Here is a 21,484-nt window from a genome sequence, read left to right on the forward strand (position 1 = left end):
TTAAATATTTTTAAATTTACGTTTTAATGAACCTTTCCCAACAGAATGTAACAGAATGCAGACATCACTGATACACACAATCCCATATCCAACCCCTAAAATAAATCCCTTACTTCAAAAGTTAACAAATATTGTCAATGTAACTGATGCCAAATCCTGCTGAATCCTCTGTAGCCAGCCAGAGAGTCACCCTTCAAGCTGCAGTAGCACCTCGATGGAAAATGCTACTGTAACGTCCTTCAAACATTTACATCTCAGCATGTACTAGAAACTTTGGTACAGTTGAAAATAATTATTGCAGTGCTTTTCTTTTATACCAACACATTGACCTTTAACAACCACTGTTTGATAAATGCCATAAATATTACCTCAATGTATTTTTGGATCATCTGAGCACTAGGTCTCATGCTGTTTGTTTATTAAGGCTATAAATTTCTAGCCACGTTCACGCCAATAACATGTAGCCTCTGGTGTAAATGTAGCTTTGGATGCCCACAGCAGATTTATGTTTGAATTTTTTTTACTGCATTTTAGCTGTATGCGCCCTCACAATCCTTCCCAATACATTTTACACAATGCTCCTTTATATTTACACGCAATTTCATTTAAAACGAGAATAAAAAGTCCTCCCTAGTGTCTACAGTATTCAGTGGTCGTGTTGGGGAGAGAGTAGCCGAAGAAGGAGAAGTCTATAATGTACTTGGGGAGCAGATCCCAAACCAGCTTCTGCGGCACGCTGCACAGGTAGTAGTGAAGCGTCTCCTTGGTAACCGGCTTGTACCACGACTGCCGCTCGGGGTAGCGGATGTGTGGCGGGGCGCCCACTTTCTCCAGCACGTACGCCGCGTCCTCCTGCAGGCGCTCGTAGGTCCCGACAAAGTCGTACTGCACGGCGCAGGGCTGGCACAGGTTGTACATGGGCATCCAGTGCTCGTTCATGCGATCGGGGTCCTCGTCCAGCAGGTAGCGGACGAACTCGGCGAAGGTCACGTCCGCCCCCGCCGCCGCCTCGGCGGCGGTGTAGCCCGGCCGGTAGCGGCGGATGATTTCGGGGCCGTATTTCTTCTGATACTCCTGGATCTCCCCGAACTTGTTGCGGTAGGCGGAGAGGAGCCGCGTCATTGGCTCGCGCACGAACATGAACTTGAAGTAGTGCCGCAGCCTGTAGCGAATCTCGTCTGGCTTCATGTTGCCCAGGAAGACCAGGTCGGCCTTGTGGTCCATCTTGCCCTTGGCGTCCACGTTCTCCAGGGCTCCGCTCAAGACCTTGAGCATGCGCTTCCAGTTGGAGCAGGCCACCTTGGGAACGTAGCAGTAGAGGAAGCGGTGCTCCTCATTCACCAGGATGTGCTGCAGCAGCGTCTTCCTCTTCAGCGGGCTTAGCGACCATATGTTCTGAGGCATGTTCTTCTGTTTGCACATGATCTTCATGGTCCGATTGCGGATCTCCCGTTGGATCTGAGACACACAAAGGGCAGAGGTTCTGCGGTTAGGGGGACAGTAGCCTAGCGGGTAAGACATAGTCACAGGTTCGAGCCCCACTTACTAACATTGTGATCGTTAGAAAGACCCCGAGTTGCTCCAGGGGGGACCGTCCCTGTAACTACTGATTCCAACTTGCTCTGATAAATGCCCTTGTAAAAATATAAAATGTTATTACGTTATTTTTTTTCCTGTAACAGTAGGGGTGCGTACTGGCAAGGATCTCACGATACGATAAGTATCACGGTATATTGTGATACTGTACATATTGAGATATTCTACAGCTCACTCACAATGTAAAAACAGAGCTGAAATACAAGATGATGTGTACGATCTGTTTGGATCACATTTGGTCATTAGATCACAAAAATATCGATATTACACGTCCCTGTATCATTAAAATATTACCACGAAAAATATCACGATATATTGCTGCATCGATATTTTCTAACACCTCTACTTAACAGTACCACAAATTAGTTTGGTCATTTGGTACTTTTTTAGCAATTTTCCTAAAATGTAAAAGATTTAAGAAGGTTCGAAAACATGGCCCAGACACATAACATTCACTTTGTTTCTTTGTTCTGACAAAAGATGAGCTCCGACACACACGGGCAACACCCTGACTTAAAAAAACTGTAAATGGCACATTACAAATGCCTCAAATGCAAATCACACAAAAAAAGGCGTTGGTTTTGTTTTTTCAAGAGGACAATAAATGTCATTCTTCGAAATGTTCAGAGTTCATTTCAATCCTGTTTAGAATTACTGTCTAGAAGTTCTGTCCAGGACCACCAGCAGAGAGCAGGTAGAGCAGCATTCAATCCACCGTGATTTAAACATAAACTAAGACAAATATGAACAAAAATGTTCATAAAAGTTTATAAAGTAAAACAAACAATAATAATCCTGCAATGAGTTATGAAAAATGACATGATTAAAATATTCACACTTGAGTGTAACAGAGAATAAGGGGGAACTGACAAATGCAGGCGATCTCGGGGTCACCTGAGCTTCCACGTCCACAGCCGCTTGGTCCCGGGCGTTCTGGAGGTAGCTGAGGCTCCTGCCGTTGCCCCGCGGCGACGGCGTCTCCACGCTGCTCAACATCCCCTTCTCGATCATCAGCAGAAGGCCTCCGGACGCCACGATCACGGCGAACGTCAGCACCGACGGCAGCGCGGCGGAGCCGCGGCTCCGGGCCGCCGCGTGCGCGAGCGGACGGAACCGCGCCACGGAGCCCTTCTTCGCCGCGTCCTCTTTCCGCAGAGCCATCCCGCCCGTCCTCTGGGGTTCCGCTCACAGCATAAAAGTAGAGCAAAAGACCTACCACGCGTCCATAACGACCGCAAGCCCACCGCCAACTATTCAACTATCCTGCCGAAAGTAACTACAAGTTGCATTCTGGGATTTGGAGTCAATCTGCACATGTTGCGGTGGGAGGAGCCATGGACCAAGTTTCCCGTAGGCGCCGCATTCGGCATGTTACGTCACGTTACGTAACGTTGTGTACGTTAGGGCGACCGACATATTGCGAGTGGCATTTAATATAGCCAGAAAACATGTTATGACAACATCCAGCTAGATTTACTATTATCTATATTATAAATTATTTATATTATAAAAAAGAGGTGCACAACTCCAAAGATTCTATTCTTGTCCCTGACAAGGTAAGCAGCTTTTTCTGATTTTGCTGCTTTTTATTCTGTGTTATAGATCAGTGGAGGGAGTTTGTGGGCCACAGGGGACTGTGCACCTCCTTAGAAAAAAACCTGACTTGAAATGGACTTCCAGTGGAGCGGTACGGCCAGAGTTTTACAAATCCCCCAAATTCAATCTCTCCAATTTATGCAAAGCATAAGTGAAAACACAGCACAGCACACGGTGACATGTGTCCTCTGCTTTTAACCATCACCCTTGGTGAGCAGTGGTGAGTAAAAAAGAAGAGGATAAGCGTGGAATTCCCACATCTCTGCAGCTGAGCATGAAAAAATAAAAAGGAATCTTCAAAAACGAGTCGCTATATTCATGTCAAACTCAGTTCAGTTTGAATTCATATCGCAAATATACTATAAAGAGGGCAAATTTGTCTTGATTCAAAGGAAGCCAGATGAATAGGCGGCGACATCCTTTAATATCTATGCCCCTCCTGGCAGTGAACAAGTTTTTTTAGGAAGGCATTTGACCTGATCACCTCAGAATATTTTGGTACCCTCATCTTTGCAGGGGATTGAATTTTTTTTCTAAATCCCCAATTAGACACAAATAATAGTACTAGGAAAAGAAACCAAAATGAAAGACACTCAAACTAAATTTTACTCAGCATGACATGCAGCACGCTCAAAAAATTGATTACTTATTTATGTATGACAAGGACATAGAACACAGAACACAACACACACTACGCAGACTGGGGTAGCGAGAGCCTGCCGATCACTCAGGGATCTATTTTTTGCTGCAGAAAACAACGTGGAGGTTAAGCACTGGTTTGTTGAATTATCCTGCCTTCAAGAGTGCACTGGAGGCAGATCTCAGCGAATACACTCACGATAATGAAGTGAAAGTGAAGTGATTGTCATTGTGAAACACTGCAGCACAGCACACGGTGACATGATGAAATGTGTCCTCTGGTTTTAACCATCACCCTTGGTGAGCAGTGGGCAGCCATGACAGGCGCCCGGGGAGCAGCGTGTGGGGACGGTGCTTTGCATAGTGCCACCTCGACGGATCGGGACTCAAACGGGCAACCTTCTGATTATGGGGCCACTTTCTTAACTGCTAGGCCACCCCTCCCCAACAATCTGGAGGGGATATGATCTGACTATGTGCTCAAAGCACTTGATGGCAATGGAGGTGAGTGCTACTGGGCATTTATGCAGCTCACATTTGTTTTCTTCAAAAACGAAGATGATGCTGGTCCACTTAAAACATGTTGGGACTGCAGACTGGATCAGGGAAAGGTTGAAAATGTCTGTGAAGACATCTCTCAGCTCATTGGCCTATGTTTTCAGAGCACGATCTGGGCTATTTTCGTGTGTTTATTTGCACGGAGATATATGAAGAGAGCAGCTGTCCTTTTCCAGCAAAAGCTCCTGGCTCTTTCCTTTGTAGTAAGTGATGGTTTTTAGTTTGCTCCACATTTTCCTGGTGTTGGAGTTGCTGTAACAGGATTTCACCTTCCACCAGGATTCCATTAAGTTGACAAAGACATAATTGTTAATTTTTTTCTAGACACTTCAGATCTCACCACTCTCGATCGGTTAAACTTACTTCACCAATAACAACCAAGGAAATAGATGAAGTCATTTCAAATCTGAGATCTAACAAGTCACCTGGTACAGAAGTGTTTCCAGACTGTACATTTACATTCTTTAGGAAGGCCCAATTCCCCCATCTTGGATACAGGCCTTTATATCAGTTATCCCCATGGAAGGAAAGGACAGAATGGAATGTGAAGGATAGAAACGTATGTCCTAATCTCAGACTACAGACTTTCTGCCACCATTTTAACAATGAGATTGGACACTGTAATGCCACTGAACAAGAACAGTTTGGTGAAGATCAATGCTTTTTCCAGCATGATGGAGCACCGTGCCATGAGGCCAAAGTAATAAGTAAAAAGACTGAAATTGTGGGTACATGGCCAGGCAACTTGTCGGACCTTAATCCAATCCAATCCTCAAGGGCCGGGTGGGTAAACGAACAAACAAACAAAAAAGATTGACGACAACCTTAAATCCAACAGAAACCAGTTTTCCACTTCAGGCTGTGCTGGTGTCAGTATTTCAAGCACAATTACTCAGAGATTTGTGTTTTGCCTGAGCTGTCCTCCTTTTATTGAGGTCATCATTGTGGTTACACTGTTTAATTAAAACTCTAGAAAACTGCAGGCACATATTACCTCAGAACTACAGGAATGGTACAAGAATCAGATGACCTTATTGTCAGAACAAGATGAATATCAACAGAAAAGTAACGAGACAGTTACAAAAATGGATAAACAGGGTGTACATGTTCAGCTCAGGTCTAATTTATGCAAAATAAAAATATATACTAATACAGTGTATAGAGGTTACAAACAGAATTGTGAAAAATATGGAAGGGTTTTAGTTCAATTGAATTATGGTACAATTCTGAATTGTCAGTGGTTTAATCCAGCAGCTCATGGCAGCATATTTATCGTCCACAAATGCCCCATTGATTGCAAAACAGATCCAATATGTCCAGATTGTGGAGGCTTTTGAAAGTTCTCTTGACTTCATATTGCTCTGAAGGCATGGAAGTGTCTGTCTAGAGCTGCAGGAATCCCATGATTACTGTGAGACCGTCCAACATGGAAACAGAAATGAGAAGAGATGGGAAATCTTCAATGCATCGTCACATCTAACTTCAATTTCGTAGGAACAAACCTGGCTAACTTGCTTCAAGAAAAAGACAGGTCTACATACAACAGACATCTTGAAATCGGTTATAAATTAAACAATTTTTGGAAGTTCAGTTTTCTTATACTCTAAATGGTACTGAACACGTTCATGTTTTTAAGTCTCATTCCTCCATGTTTGAAACACCATCATTTCCATAATTTCATCCTTAGAAGAAGCTTCTTTTTATATTCTAAAAAAAACAAAACTAGTGGGTAAGGAAACGGAACCGTAATCAGATGGTTGCTGGTTGAAATCCCGTACCGCCAAGGTGCCGTCCCACACACACTGCTCCCCGGGCAGAGGACACATTTCGTTGTGACAATCACATCACTTTTTATGAAAACCTATTGACCATCACATTACATTTTCTTTCACGGATTCTGTTGCAGGAAGTAACCTGCTTACACTTTATTCGTAACATTCTACACATGAGGTGGCAGTCAATTTTATAAAAAAATATATAAAATCCTCACTGACAACTGCAATTCTTTAATAAGACACAAATACATACAATATATACAACATGATAATAAAAACTCCTAATGAAAACCAAAGCAAATGTTCAGACTTCCCTATGAAATAGAATACCCTGGTATGTGGTTAGAAGCGTGCAACATTTAGCATAGCGCCAAACATCTTAGTTGCCTCCAAGCCACTCACAGTATGGCAGCCGCCTTAACGTACGGTGCTGTTGCTCAAGAGGCATCTATCTGCGTCTATGACACTTTCATTGCTGAGCTGGTTTAAATAACGTGGATGGTGTGCTGATATCTCTCAAACTTTTAATGCATACATTGCTCTGATTACGTTTTATAAGATTAGCGGTTTCTGAAGAGTATTCTTCACTGTCGGTAAGCACACATGAAGCAATGACTCAAATAAAATTATATTTTTCATCTGTTAGTGATCAGCAAAAGCAGGTCACACAAATTACCAAGAAACATGAGCAGCAATCATGACATCTTTTGCAGAACATAAATCATCAGATACACCTACCCAGCATACAAACAATGAAATGTTCAATATACAGTATTGGAAGAGTTTCAGTATTAAGAGATAAAATGGCTTTTTCTAACTCAGTCTCATTCATCTACTTCATAGAGACACCACCGCTGTTCCCCTGTGTGCATCTGTAATTTTTTTTTTTTATTTAGTGAGACTGGGCAATGCTAGAGAAGTACTCTAGCATGTCCTGAATGGTAAATTCCATGGTTATTCCGGAGCCCGGATAGCAGCGGCCGATCAGTCCCTCAAAGTGCTTGTACTGCCGGATGAACTCATCCTGCATGGAGTGCCACACCACCTATTGGAGAAAACAGGGACTGTAGACTTCAGATTTTCACTGATCTTTCAACTATCACCCCCCTCACTTTGTCTTACCTGAAGTAAACTTTCCTCCTCACAGAGGTGTTTGTCTACTTTCTTGTACAGGTTGTCCAGACCCTTTTTCACCTCTTTGCCTGGGTACTCTTTGATGACTTTGCGCAGCTCCTGCTTATTGAAGGCAAGTTGGTAGCTCACCTCCTCCTCTCGCACGCCTTGAGCCACACGAGCCTCCACACCTTCAAAAAAGTGCTGCACAGAGACATCGGAAGATCAAAATCTCCCACCACATCACACTCCCACCACCAATACAGCCCAATAAGCTAGTTAAGGTGCCCACAAGATTCCCTTCTCCTTACGTTCAGTTTCTCCAGTGGCTGGCCCAGCGAGTTTATGACGTAAGCCTGAAGGTAGTCTGTGTACTTGTGCTTCGCTTCGCGGCGCTCTGCCTCCAGGCAGGATATTTTGAGACGCGACAGAGTGGAAAAGATGTGGTGGAAGTTCTCCATCATCACCACATCGCGTGGTGTCTTCTGACTCTCGTTGGCCACCTTCTCCACTGTGGCCAAAAACAAATACACGTAACTGTAACCAGTGACATTTCAATGATAAAGAATTCCTCTTGCTGAAGCAGCAAATGTTGTTCAATTTTGAGTATTGCCACACCGTTGGTAAAGATTGCTCTGATGAGTTTGACATAGGCTTTGTCCAGATCCCCTCGCCTCTCGGCATTGCGAAAGATGGTCTCTGCCAGTTCGGCGAACTCTTCAAAGCTAGTCACAAACGGCAGGATGCCGACCTTACTTTTCTTAGAGATTTTCACCTCCTCCATCTGCTTGATCTGACCAAACTGAAAATGAGCAAAAACGGTGCTACACAGTTACTAGGCCCAACCCTGATGGGAGAAAACAAAACCACTAGATCTCTGTTAAGTTATAGCTGAGATCTGAATAGAGATTCAATAACGGAAGCAACCTCAACTCACTATGCACTTGTCAAAGTTCCTCTTTACTGTAACCAGCACATTGCCGAGAGTGGTGCTAAGATAGGAGGCAGGGTCCACGTTTTCTGCTGTCCACACATGGTGACTCATTTTAACTAGCATGTACAGTGAATTGAAGGTGTCAATCTTATCACCCAGAGCAATTAGGCTGTTCAGTTCCATCTCAATACAGGCGAAGATCTTGGTCATCATCATACGAACCATGTCCTTCCTAAAGAAGCAGAAGTAAAAAATATTGCCATGAGAAAAAAATAGAGCTACATGGAGAGAGACAAAGAGATGAGGGATCAGAGAAGCCTTAGGCATTCCCATATTTCCCACCAGTAGGGATGAGACGATATAAACTTGTAATATGCAAAACTCACTCATTGGACATAGAATTTCTGTGTTCACTGGCTGAGGGCTTGGTCTGAATGGCTCCATCTGTGTCATCTGTCTCGGCCTGAGCAGATTGTAGGATTAAATGGCTATTAAATGTAGAAATACTTTCATAATACCATGGGCGCCCAAAGGGTCAACCAGCTTTCCTTAAGACAGTGGTTCCTAAAGAGGCGGTGATTTGCATATTTACTAATATAACTGTCATATAAGATCTTACTATTTCACTTCATCTTATACTACATGGTGGAACCTCATATGGCAAAATATATTTTTTATTAAAAAAAAAAAAAAAAAAAGATCTAAAGTTCTCCCAAAATAAGTTACTTGCAGCCTATTTAGCCTGGTACACGTGCAGTTTTGGCCGCGTTATCTGAATCAACCCTGACACAGCAAACACTGAAGATACTTGATGCACATCAATTTTTCACTGGGACACAGTGTCATTACCTGCGCTAATGCAGGCTGCTGCTGCAGCTTGAAAAACTTGATGATGAAGTCTTGCTCAGCTAGGCACAGAGGCTCCAACTCACTGAGAACCTGCTCAAATATCTTCACACAGACAAGGAAAAGGTTCATATGAAAACTCTTGAGAGGCTTGTGGCACACGAAAACCAGAGAGCAACCTTTAGCTGAAAATATATTCAGTATGGCTTTGTTTCTAACCTTGTCAAACTTGGTCCTGTCTGCTACATCTAGGTCAGAAGCAGACATGTTGCCCATGTCCAACAGGGAGGAGGACTGTGACCTCCTGCTGTTAGAGCCCTGCACTGCCAACTTATTCAGACTGGAGGTGGAGCCTGTGAGTTTCCCGGAGCTGCCATGAAGGCCTGAGGCATTGTGGGAGAGGGAAAAGTGAGATACACAACCAGAGCTCGGATTCATCATGCTGAACCCAGATATCAGGGTACCCAGCAGAACTATGGACTCATCAAACTTGAGCTGTGATAACATCATACAATAAGAACAAATTTAAAGGGTTGCAGACTAGCCAGAAACTAGCAGTCTTGAACTGCAACTTGAATTGCCTTTCCTGACTTGACATTTGATTGAGATCGATTTGGCCTCAAGCAATGTTCTTCTAAATCAATGACTTATTCACAGCTCTGGCAGTAGCTCTAAGAAAAAAAAAAAAAAAAAGGTGGCTGAAAATGTTGGTCTTAAAGGTTCAAATGTTGAAACGCTCGAATGTTATTCACTTGATGATCAATCTCTTCATGAAATTAGTATTCATCAAGCCACATGTCTGTGGTTAGTCCGACATTCATATGACAAAGCTGTGCGCAGGTTTATGCAGGTAACAGCTAAGCAGCATGTACGAAGTGCGTGCCCTGCGATCGAGATAACAAAGTGAACATAAGCAGTATGTTTAGTATTATGTTACTTCCGGCATGCTAATATGCTATTCACACAACTAGCATAATAAATAAATGTGTGTCTGTGCTGTACCCAGTCTAAATGCTGCCAATGTAACTGTGTGCTGGCATGTGACTGTGTGTATTACTTACTTTCCGTCTCCTGTTTGAGAGCACTCTCTTTCCGCGGAAGCGTGGCTGGGAGCCGGTTAGAAAGGCAGGCATCAGAGACAGAGACATGTTAGGCTCAGGGCATGCGGCAAAAGGAGGGTGGTGGTCATGTTATAGGTAAAAGGTCAGAGGTCACATGGCGACATGCACTGCAATGGCTGTGTGGGACGATATTTTATTCCAAGGTGGGCTTTCCATGGTCTGCAATGTTGGCAAACCTGCCGTGGTTTTCAGCGGTCATGCAAAGAGGACAGTTGAAAGCTGTGTTTTTACTTAACAGCATTTGTCAAAAGCAATTATGTACGAGACCTAAAGTATTAAGTTTATACAAATGCCTTTTTTTAGGGTGGCCACATACTGCCCAATATTATGTCGTTTGCAAACACCCCCCAAAGAGTAAGCATTCATAAAGCCAGTTAGACGAGCAGCCCCATGCAGGGCATGTCGAAATGATGAATGACTTCAAAATTAACACAGGACTATCATTTGAACAAAGACTGCTGTTATACACACACACACACACACACACACACACAAAATGCATATGCACTACATAAACTACTACTAGACAAACATAGATGATACAGCAGAATGCAAAAGTATTCAATTCTTTCAAGCAATTCCCTTTTTAACAAATTTTCAAATGATAAATTATACTGCAAATTAAATACAAAAAACTTAATTGAGGTATATTGTTCTAGGTTGTATGAAGTATGATAATGACTAAGACATTAAAATGTATTTTCACTCTTTCCTATGTCTGAATACTTTTGCCAGTCATACAACAGACACAGTACACACGACACACATGGGTCTCCAGTGTCATTGTCACTACAAATAATACCTCACATTGAAACCGAATAACTTTCGACCAAACCAGAGGCACAAGAGGACGATACCATTCCAAACCATTAACTTAATACTGGAAATGCCACAGAGGTCAGTTCTTACATACAATGCTACAAGTCAGTGTAGAAAGTGTAAAAAAAAAAAAATCTTAGTGTAGTGTAGTAAGACGCAAATCTTACCAAACTTGTTCTTTCCTTCTTTGGTAGTGCCAGCCATTTTTATTTTTGCCACTTCAAAGAAATCTTTGATCTCCCTGTCATATAATCTCGTCATATAATCAACATATGTCTGTAACAGGCAATGAAAAACAAGGGTGACCAAACACAGTGGTAATCCAGAGTAACACAATGCTTTATATGGCAATCTTTGCACTGACAAACAGATGTTCTTGTTTGAAACTAAAATATATGAATGCATCTTGAGCAAAGTAACGGCCCACACACAGCACCCCGGGCGCTGGTCATGGGTGCCCGCTGCACACAGTGGGTGATGAATTAAACAGTGCGCTGTGTATCACACATCACAAATAATTACTTTCACTGAAGAATGAATTTGGTGCTTCTTATAATTTTGGAATTATGATAATCTCACTTGAGTTTGAAGAGCAAAATATTCACTAAATAAAATACAACAGCATTTAATAAAGTGCAGCACTGAGTGCAGATTTTTGCAAAAATGAACCTATATTTAGCAGCCAACAACCAATTTAGTAGGCACTGCATGGTGGAATAAACACACTTCTCTGATAGTCAACACTCACGGCACCTTGCTGTGACCTCAGAGTGAATACACATGATGACTACGGCATGACCGAGGCACTCACCCTGGACAGGCCCTCATACTTCTCCCTCTGTGTACTCTTCAACCACTCCATGAGTTTGGCATATCGCAGTAGGTCCCTGTGTAGAGGGTGGTGTTTGGGCAGGGTGAGTTCGGCTGTGTTCTGGGCAAGTGTAGAGCTCTGATCATGACCCTTAACACCGAAAGAGAGTTGTTTAACTTTCGTTCACATGCAGTGTCTCACTTTCCCCTGAAAAAAACATGCTCAAATTAACTGGTCATGGCCTTGAGCACCATATAATCAGTTCTATTAAACCACAAACACACACACATGTATCAAAGCAAATGCTTTAAAACTAGAAATTAAAATATTCTTCACACACTGTAAACACATGCACAAACCCACTCAACATACAAAATCTGGGTTGCAGTTATGATGACAATCAATTGCCCATTTTGGTCACATGGTTAATTGGTGCACACAGATGCGGAATATTAACAATGCAACAAATATCATCATAACGCTCCAAAACAAATAAGGGAAACCTGAAGGCAGCGGTTTAAGACTTTTGGATTGTCAGCAGACAACTAAGCATGACACCAATTCGATTAAGAAAGGAAATCAAACAGAGGACATTGTCAAGAGGAGCGTCGGTCCTCTAATGCACTGGCATAATTCTCTTTTAATATTTGCAGGCTACATTTTAATGGCTTCAACCCATAAGAATCTACAGCATGCTGGAGCAGAGGCAGACAGTGGCACACATACATCCACTGTGACACGCAAAGCAGCACCAGTCCTACAGAGTGCACTAAAGCGCAGTGCATTGTCCCTCCTTGCCTGAAGTTGACGCTACATATTGAAAGCAGTCAGAGATGAGAAGTATGTAAAGGCTACAGGTCGTTGTCGTACAGGTTTTCGGCGATGAAAGAAAACACGTTAGCTATTAATGAGCACAAGCCATGCTCGAGATGGGAACCAGGGCGCTTGGTGAAAGGGGAAAAGTCATGGTAAGAGGAGGGTGTGAAATCATGTTACATCAGCGGCTGGGTGCTGGACACGTGTACTCACAGGGAGGGACAGACAGGAAGACCTATAGAACTGGGGGATGGTCATTTTGAAGTGACTGAAGTGGTTGAACTGACAGAGAGACAGAGAGAGGGGGACCACAGCAGAGCGGGGTGATACAGAGAGAGACCAACAGATGGTGAAGTGGCCAATAGAAAAAGGAGCAGAAGAGAAAAGTCGTGTCAGGTTTAGGAAACAGCCAATTAGAGAGGAGACGAAAACAACAATCAGATAATGTGATTGATCATTAACACTAAACCTTGCTGTGTGTGCAGCAAATGTTCAGTGCTCTGGTTGAGTTTGCCAGACAGAGCTTCAGAGACAGAAAGAGCGTTAGCAAGCCAGATCTTAACAGCTCCTAAATGTAACAAGAGTTACAAATATCACACATATGAAGTGTTGTTTCAGAATCTATGTATTATACTGTGTGATGAGTGAGGAAGTTTTCGTATCAGTGTTTATCACCTTGAAAAAAAAAAAAAAAAAAGTGTTTATGTTGGCTTTTGGGTACTAAAGCTACTGTGATGTTTCATTACCTGATGGACAAATACATTGTTGAGGTGGTTTGTCAGGCGTCGGGCAAAGGTGTCTCTGAGCTCACAGAAGAGCTGCTGCTGCTGCTTCACTGCAGTCAGCTTCTCATGCCCTACAACAGGCCGCAGTAAATTAGCAGGACAAACTCGCGCTCATCTCCAGCCCAATTCGTGTCTCAAAAGAACAATCCTGAAGAGATGGGTGCACACACCTGGCCTGAGTGCTACATTCATGCACTGGAGAAGAGCCTCTGACGCATTGATGCAGGCTTCGATGCCTTTGGGGGAGGACAGGTCCCCGTCTTGCAGTGCTTTAATATGCCCCTTAGATAGATCCATGTGGTTCTAAGCAAGTAGAATGGCGAAATTTAGACACTTGCAACTTGCACTGAAGAATAAAATTGACCTCAAAAAATAAATACCTACATAAAAAAAAAAAAAAAGTTTGACTAGACTAAGCCTGAAAAAGCTGCAATGTTCTCACCACTAAGAACTCGATCTCTCCCAGCAGCTTGTGGTTGTTAGTGCTGCTAATCTGGATGATGCGGTTGCTCTGGGAGATTTGGTCCATTTGTTCTTTAACACTCTGCAGCATCTCTTCATAGCTGCTTAGCTTCCCCTCAATGGTGTCCACTTCGGCCAGGGCTTCATCCAGCAGATGCATCAGGATATTCACCTGTTTCTCTGATGCCATGATGGACTGGATGTTTGCCTGGCATTAGGTAAAATGACAGGAAAACGCGAGCATACAATTTAACATTTATCCAATCTCACCACAAACAGGCCGTTATCTACTCACCCCATCCAAGACCTGCAGCTCACTGGACAGTTTCTCAGCAAAGGCCTCTGCATTGGAGATGGCGTACTCACACACTTCCATCATCCCCTCAATGTCCTGCTCTTCACGGGCATTCAGCTCCTGGTAATCGTCGAGGGCATCCTCGTCGCCTCCCGCCACACTTTGGTTCTCACCACTAGGCACAGACTCTAAAATGGAGTAGACAAATGTAAGTATGTTCAGTACACACATGCAAACAATTCTATGTATGTATATAACTGGAACAGTAGTTAAAGCTCTAATGGGGTGGATAAAAAAAATGATGCCTTAATGGATTTAACGGATTTGCGAGAGTGAACAGGCAGTGTCTAATAAGAGAGATGAACAGATGGGGAAAAAAACTACGGAGATTGAGCAAAGACAGAATATGATAGCGCCCACAGAGAGAAGAGTAAAGTGTACTGTACCAACCTTCAGCTTTAGGAAGCTCTGGGCAGTGAGAGATTAAGAGACAAGAGAGATTTAAAGCCACAGGCAGCCATGCTTAAGATCACAGAGCACAATACAGAAAGACATAACATTTCATTTATAGAAGTCGCTAGGGTTCAGGGGCCTAGTTGATTAATCACTTCAAGCAGAGATGTCAGCAATGCAAGTTTCCTGTCTTCCTGCTTTTTCCGCGCTGCATCGGAATTTTAAACAACCATCAGCAATAGTCACAAAAATAAAATACATCTTAAGCATCTATGCTGCTCTATAAATAAAGGTTTCATTATAACAATTCAATTAAATGTGTAATGGTTAATAATTGGGTTAATAACTTAAATATCTAATATTGGGAACATAACTGGTGCAAAATCAATGATGATCAACGGATGATCCCCATCCCTGTGACTTTGAAAAAGCTTTAAAATACTAAATTGACTCTTTACTATTTTATTATTACTATTTATTCTACTATTATACTAAGCAAAATGGATGGGGCAATGAGTTCATTATTGTCTCAATACAACAATAACAGCTTGATTCTGCACATCTGGATTAATATCAGAGTACCAGTTTCTGTCTTCATGTTTATAGCTGTTTTACAGAATGGGGTCTATACTGAGTTTCGGTTAAATAAGAAGTGCACAGCAAAGCATTTACACACAGCATGCACAGAGAATAGCAGAACCAGCTTTAAAAGATGGCAGCTGTTCCGAGGAACCTAAACCTCAAAACAGCTGCAGTCTTCTGCAACCTTTTCTGGGATATTGACAGAAATCATGAAAGGAAAATTCCACCAACCGCCACCATGCCCATTTTGCGATACCTGTGCAGCAACTATGAAGGGATAGTTTGTCGGTTTACATTCTAGTGATTGAGTGGCAGAAACAACACATTATATTGCAAAAAAAAATATCAGGTCGATAACTGGGGACGGAACTGCAATGAGCCCGTAGCGAAGGCACACCTTCAAGCAGTTGGGCGCTAACGTTGACAAACTCCACCTTCTTTCTGAGGTAGCGCTGATTAAGCTTCCAGATACATGAAATAAAAGAATTCTTCTCTGCCGTGCTGCTTGCCACCCAGCGGTACACTTTCTCAAAGTGAAGGTCAAACTCCGGGTTTTCCTGCCACAAGCAAGGGGATGGAAAAATAAACCAGAGGGATGACACAAAGCAAATGATGTTTCTGCATTAAAACCAAGAACACCGACCTTGTTGGCATCTTTGGCATCTACTTCGGTTAGATCTCGCAGCTCCCACGCCATCTGTCGCTTGTAGAAGTCCCCTTTGTCTGACTTCTTCACTTTAACCACTTTGACCTGCACTGGTCGTTCAGTGGTGACTGGGGGAAGGGAAAAAATTACACAAAAAAACATTACACACTACACTGGACGCAGGAGAACGAACAAGAGATATGAAGATCCAACCTGTGGCACAAAGAAAACAATTCTTCTTCTTCTTTCCTGCTTTGCACACGTTGACAATGCTGAGAAGGCGTTCATCATTTGGTGTGAAGATGTCTCGCTGGAGGGAATGCTTTATGGCTGTCATTATGTTTACTGCCACAGAAAAAGAAAAAGTTCCAGTGACTGAATTGCAGATACTTTTTTATAATAAAGCAAAAATAAAATGTATTATTATTATGATTTTTTTATTTTTTACAAAAGACACTGTTGCAAAGATCTACAGCTTAATATTGCTTTGTGTGCAATTCAAAGGTTTCAGTCCGAAGCCAACATCATAAAATCAGCATATAAAAGCATTCAGAGGGGAGGCTAACCTTGTTACTTAACTGTGACTACTGACACTCTTTCCCGCGGCTCACTGTCCTCACCAAACCACTGGTTCTAATGTTATTATCCTTGTTCTAACAACTCGCTAATATCTAAAAGCAAGGGGAACGCTGATAATTTGGGGATTCAAATGAAATAAATCGTGGAGAGGACAGGGTCTCCTGGTACCAAGAAGCATTGCGATCACGAACTTCCTGCCCACACTGGCAATAACACTCATTACCAAATAACGACCCCGTCTATTATTCTTTTTGTTTATGGCCGAAGAGGGAGAAGAAAAAATAAATAATAATTTTTTAAAAAAGTGTTGCAAAATAACCAGGCGCTTACAAAACAGGCCAAAAGTCTGGACACACCTTCTCATTCAATGTGTTTTTTTTATTTTTATGACCATTTACGTTGGTAGATTGACACTGAAGGCATCAAAACTATGAATAAACACATGTGGAGTTATGTACTTAACAAAAAAAAAGGTGAAATAACTGAAAACATGTTTTATATTCTAGTTTCTTCAAAATATCCACCCTTTGCTCTGGTTACTGCTTTGCACACTCTTGGCATTCTCTCGATGAGCTTCAAGAGGTCGTCACCTGAAATGCTTTTCCAACAGTCTTGAAGGAGTTCCCAGAGGTGTTTAGCACTTGTTGGCCCCTTTGCCTTCACTCTGCGGTCCAGCTCACCCCAAACCATCTCGACTGGGTTCAGGTCCGGTGACTGTGGAGGCCAGGTCTCCACTTTTTGTTAAGTACATAACTCCACATGTGTTCATTCATAGTTTTGATGCCTTCAGTGAGAATCTACCAATGTAAATTGTCATGGATATAAAGAAAACACATTGAATGAGAAGATGTGTCCAAGATTTAGGCCTCTACTGTAAAGATCAAATAATGATAACTTTGCTGTAGGGCGAAAGCCAACATAATAACCTTCTGATTTCATTAAAACGTGGGGTTTATGAGCAAACGACTGCAAAAAGCTGACTGGACTGCATGCTTTACTGCCACGGACCGAAAACTCCCGCGGGACGCAGCGAGGGAGGCAACGTTAGCTCGTTCGGCTAACCCAGCCCGTCCTCCGGGAATAACGCGACGCCAAGCAGGCTTCACCGCTCCGGCGGCTGCGTACGTGTCTCGCCTAAACTGTATCCCGAGCATAGACGACGACGTCGCCGCATTAAACGTGCCGAGGCGTCATTTCACTCGCATACCTCCGCTTCAGCCACCGTCAACACACGTCCTGTTTCCGGCAGGCGCGCCTCTGTCATGTGACGTTCTGGCCGCTTTGCGCAGGCGCACTGGGATTCAGGCGTAAACGCAACTGGATCCAAGGGAGCCGGTATGGCTCAAAAAGGCCAAGACCGCAACAAAACCCTGTTCTGACCAGTACAATTCGGCTGAATTGCAATTGCTGGCATTGCATATCTAGATCTTCTGGAGGTTAATGAAATTATACACCTTCGCAGTTCGACATTTTGCTTGCCGTAGACAGAGAGTCGATTTGGCCGACAAAGGGCGGTTGCCCACAGGCATTGACAATTGTTTTGCGAGCCCATGCTGCCCTGATATCACGATTGCATGGCCACCGATCGAGTTTCTATTCTGCCGAGAAAGTGCGCCCTCATTTTGCGAGGGACGGGGCGGCAGGGGATTCTCCGACTGGCTGGAGCGGCATCTAATAACCAGCTCAGAAAGTAAAACACGCCGCTGAACTTATCTCTTTATTCGAATGGTCAGTTCCACCTTAAATCTTGCTCAGCAGGCTGCAGTACCCGCATTACGCCGATAGGGGCGTAGTTCAGCGAGGAGATGAATTTCAGAAATAAAGAACGTTTTAAATTTGAAAGTGAAGCGATTGTCACTTGTGATACACAGCAGCACACAGTGAACTTTGTCCTCTGCATCTAACCCATCACCCTGAGTGAGCAGTGAGCAGCCATGACAGGTGACCTGGGAGCAGTGTGTGGGGACGGTGCTTTGTTCAGTGGCAGCTCAGTGGCACCTTGGTAGATCGAGATTCAAACTGGGAACCTTCTCATTACGGGGTCGCTTCCTTAACCGCTAGGCCACCACTGCCCAATTTGTATATGGTGATAAAATGTGAGGTGCTTTGTGCCTATGTACATTGTAAAAACGTTTCCTTACACAAATAAAGATTGACCAATTGACTATTCTGGGTGAATTTATTCAAGATTCAATATTGGTTTATTGTCAGTACAACAGTATACACAGTATACTGTGTATTGAAATAATGTTTCACACAGACCCCCCCATAGTGCAATCATATATATGTATATACACTAAACTAAACTATACTAACTAAAACGAAATCTTAAACACTATACAGGTTATCTCTACAAACTTTTAAAACTTTTCTGTACAATGAACAGGTCGAACAGGACATAACTGGACAACATCGTGTAGGATGCTTGTAAGTGGATATGTTGGATATTTCAAACAGGACACACGAGACAAGACAAACATGTGCAAAAAGAGCAGAGATGTGCAAAAATCAGGTGCATAAGTCTGGAGGTGTATTGCTGTTGAGTTTATCAGTTTTTTGGTGATGGCAGTGCATTGAGAGCTCTGACTGTTTGGGGGAAGAAGCTCATGCAGTGTCTGGCAGTAAAAGATCTGATGCTGCGGAACCATCTGCTAGATGGTAGGAGGAAGAACAGGGCACGTGAGGGGTGGTGAGAGTCCTTCATTATGTTCTGAGCTTGACGGATGAGGTGTTTCTAGTAGAGCTGGGAGATGGATGGAAGTGGAACCCCGATGATGCTGTCTTCACTTTCCGCTGTAGGTTCTTCTGCTCAGCAACAGTGCAGTTCCCATACCAGACAGTGACATAGCAGCAGAGAACATCTCAATGGTCCCCCGGTAGAACAATGTGAGGATGGGAGGAGGGAGGTTGGCCTTCTTCAGCTTCCTGAGGAAGTGCAGACTTTGCTGGGCTTTCTTGGTGGTGGAGGTGGTGTTGAGGTTCCAGGAAAGGTCATCTGTCATGTGTATACCCAGGAACTTCACGCTGCACTTCAACTACTGTTGTGTCATCTGTGAACTTGATGATGTGGTTCGAGCTGTACTGTGCAGCACAGTCGTGTATCGGCAGAGTGAACAGCAGTGGGCTGAGCAGCATCCCTGTGGGGAACCTGTGCTCATTCTGAGGACCTTGGAGGTGTTGTTTCCTATAGAGACAGACTGAGGCCTGTCTGTTAGGAAGTCCATGATCCAGCTGCAGAGTGGAGAGCTTATGACAGTATTGAATAAACAGCATTCTGGCATATGTGTCTTTTTTTTTGTCGAGGTGGGAGAGGGTTGTGTGAAGGGCAGACGAGATTGCATCGTCTGTGGAGCGGTTTGGTCAGAAGGTGACCAATTCTGAAGCCAATTCTGACAGCTGTTAAAAGCCTCTGACTCTGCCCCTCTGCAGGGACGGCATTTTGGTGAACTCTGTGGTGAACTTGACCTGGCTACTTTGTGTTTGAGATTTTTGAGAGTTGAGAGTTATGGCAATCGCCACACGCCTGTGGGCCAGTTCGTGTTCTCCCCTTATTCCCTGTTTTCAGCCATTGCGCCATTGTTTATTTGTATTTATTAATAAATCATTGTTTCCCTCTGTGCTTTCTTCCCCCGTCAGCTCGCCGTTGTGACAACTGGCATGATCTTGTGGTTTTTAGGCAGGTAGGTACCATAGCTAAACTCTATCTGGGAAGATGTCTGCAAGCTGCAAACGTTGTCTGGTCCTGCTGCTGTCCGCGGGTTGACTCTGCGAAGGGTCATCCTGACGTCTCCTGTGGAAAGACAGAGGACCTGGTCGTTGGGGGAGGGAGTCGTTTTTTCCTCGATGGCTCCTGGATCTCTGCTTCAAACCGTGCAAAGAAGTCGTTCAGCTCATCTGGCAGGGAGGGGTCGGGGCTGCAAGCCTCATGTGTTGGTTTTTAGCCTGTGATTGTTTGGATATTTAAATACTTAACTCTCAAATATACAGTACAAAGCGCTTGAATATACATGCACAGATCCATGCAAATATACATATATACATGCAGACCACCATTGCCAAGTAATATTTCAAATAATATTTTTTTAAACATTTGGATTAATATATTGTACACTCTCCATAAATGTTAAATTATTAATGTTGCAGACATTGAATTATGAACAAAGTGCCTTTGTATTTTGAAATAATACTAATTCTTGCCATAGTGTAAGAAGGTCCAACCTTGTAATAATTTTGAACTGACACTAGGTAGAGCCATTTCAATACTACATGTAAACTCAATGTATATTGAAGTTCAAGTTTATTGTCATATACTGATAACAATGAAATGTCATTACATGTAATTCAATTCTTGGTCTCAGAGACACCTCAACTTTACACACCTAGCCGGATAAATAGAGACAAGAAATGTTTGATAAATATATCCAATTACAAAGCATACGATGACATTTAGTTAATTGTAAAAAATGCCAAATAATGTCTTGATTCTGTCTACACAGTTACTCCAAAGCATATATATTTAAAAAAGCCTACGTAATAATTGCTTGAATATTTCAATAAATATTCTATATGTAAAATCTAAAGCCAGTTGGTAAACACAGTCTGTTATGCAGCTCAAGCTTTTATCTGTTAAGCTGCCACATAAGGTCTGTGTGTGCGTGTCCATGTGCATGATGGAGTGAAATGGAAACGGAAAAGAGAAAAAGTGCAAATTACTTATTATTTGGTTAATGGGTGTGTATGGCTGTTGCAAATTATGGGCTGATAGAATTATTATCCTCAATATAAATGTTATGAACTTTTGGACAAGGCAGTGTATTTTCCTGATTACTTGACTCATTATGAGATCCTGGGCCATAATGTGGTTGTTTTGGGAGGAGAATATGTCTAGCGTTTTGTAAGCTAATTGGATGTAATTATGCTGTCTTTTCTCAGCACCTTCACTAATAGGTTAGGATTCAGCATAGAAGATGAAACTAAGTGCACGGAGTTGCATATGTCTGTGTGTGGACTAAAGCCACTTTCCTTTACACAGCAATGGCAGTACCACTACATACCCAA

The 21,484-nt window shown here is 42.9% G+C and overlaps 2 protein-coding genes across 10 annotated transcripts; both read right to left on the reverse strand.

Moving 5' to 3' along the window:
* Positions 1 to 5: 5 nt before the first annotated feature.
* Positions 6 to 2,907, reverse strand: chst14 (carbohydrate (N-acetylgalactosamine 4-0) sulfotransferase 14). 4 transcript variants are annotated; one of them, XM_029001216.1, is made up of 3 exons: positions 2,491 to 2,907; positions 1,551 to 1,634; positions 6 to 1,458 (listed from the first exon to the last, which is right to left on the reverse strand). In XM_029001216.1, the coding sequence occupies exons 1-3, from the start codon at positions 2,755 to 2,757 to the stop codon at positions 631 to 633; spliced, it is 1,179 nt and encodes a 392-aa protein (XP_028857049.1). In that variant the 5' UTR covers positions 2,758 to 2,907; the 3' UTR covers positions 6 to 630. The 4 variants fall into 4 exon arrangements, with proteins under 4 accessions (XP_028857049.1, XP_028857048.1, XP_028857052.1 ...); XM_029001215.1 differs by having other exon boundaries at positions 2,467 to 2,907; XM_029001219.1 differs by lacking the exon at positions 1,551 to 1,634.
* Positions 2,908 to 6,375: 3,468 nt separating this feature from the next.
* exoc1 (exocyst complex component 1) lies at positions 6,376 to 17,699 on the reverse strand. 6 transcript variants are annotated; one of them, XM_029001463.1, is made up of 21 exons: positions 17,634 to 17,699; positions 16,061 to 16,192; positions 15,845 to 15,975; positions 15,599 to 15,758; positions 14,617 to 14,634; positions 14,167 to 14,354; positions 13,852 to 14,079; positions 13,580 to 13,712; positions 13,371 to 13,480; positions 12,838 to 12,906; positions 11,809 to 11,958; positions 11,165 to 11,273; positions 10,119 to 10,163; positions 9,277 to 9,440; positions 9,061 to 9,162; positions 8,598 to 8,674; positions 8,215 to 8,443; positions 7,896 to 8,079; positions 7,589 to 7,788; positions 7,287 to 7,481; positions 6,376 to 7,209 (listed from the first exon to the last, which is right to left on the reverse strand). In XM_029001463.1, exons 2-21 carry the CDS (start codon positions 16,182 to 16,184, stop codon positions 7,057 to 7,059), a joined length of 2,769 nt encoding a protein of 922 aa, XP_028857296.1. In that variant the 5' UTR covers positions 16,185 to 16,192; positions 17,634 to 17,699; the 3' UTR covers positions 6,376 to 7,056. The 6 variants fall into 6 exon arrangements, with proteins under 6 accessions (XP_028857296.1, XP_028857297.1, XP_028857299.1 ...); XM_029001464.1 differs by lacking the exon at positions 14,617 to 14,634 and having other exon boundaries at positions 7,057 to 7,209; XM_029001466.1 differs by lacking the exon at positions 12,838 to 12,906 and having other exon boundaries at positions 7,057 to 7,209.
* Positions 17,700 to 21,484: the final 3,785 nt, after the last annotated feature.

The sequence above is a fragment of the Denticeps clupeoides genome, chromosome 13 (assembly GCF_900700375.1).
Source record: "Denticeps clupeoides chromosome 13, fDenClu1.1, whole genome shotgun sequence".
In the NCBI taxonomy this organism is placed as follows: domain Eukaryota; kingdom Metazoa; phylum Chordata; class Actinopteri; order Clupeiformes; family Denticipitidae; genus Denticeps; species Denticeps clupeoides.

Coding starts and splice junctions, on each gene's coding strand:
- chst14 (XM_029001215.1), bottom strand. CDS start 2,757: ATGGCTCTGCGGAAAGAGGACGCGGCGAAGAAGGGCTCCGTGGCGCGG. Junction 1,635..2,466: donor CCCCGAGATCGCCTGCATTT/GTCAGTTCCCCC, acceptor TATTTTTACAAG/GGCATTTATCAGAGCAAGTT. Junction 1,459..1,550: donor GTCTTTCTAACGATCACAAT/GTTAGTAAGTGG, acceptor TGTGTGTCTCAG/ATCCAACGGGAGATCCGCAA.
- exoc1 (XM_029001463.1), bottom strand. CDS start 16,184: ATGACAGCCATAAAGCATTCCCTCCAGCGAGACATCTTCACACCAAAT. Junction 15,976..16,060: donor TTGTTTTCTTTGTGCCACAG/GTTGGATCTTCA, acceptor CCCTTCCCCCAG/TCACCACTGAACGACCAGTG. Junction 15,759..15,844: donor ATGCCAAAGATGCCAACAAG/GTCGGTGTTCTT, acceptor TGCTTGTGGCAG/GAAAACCCGGAGTTTGACCT.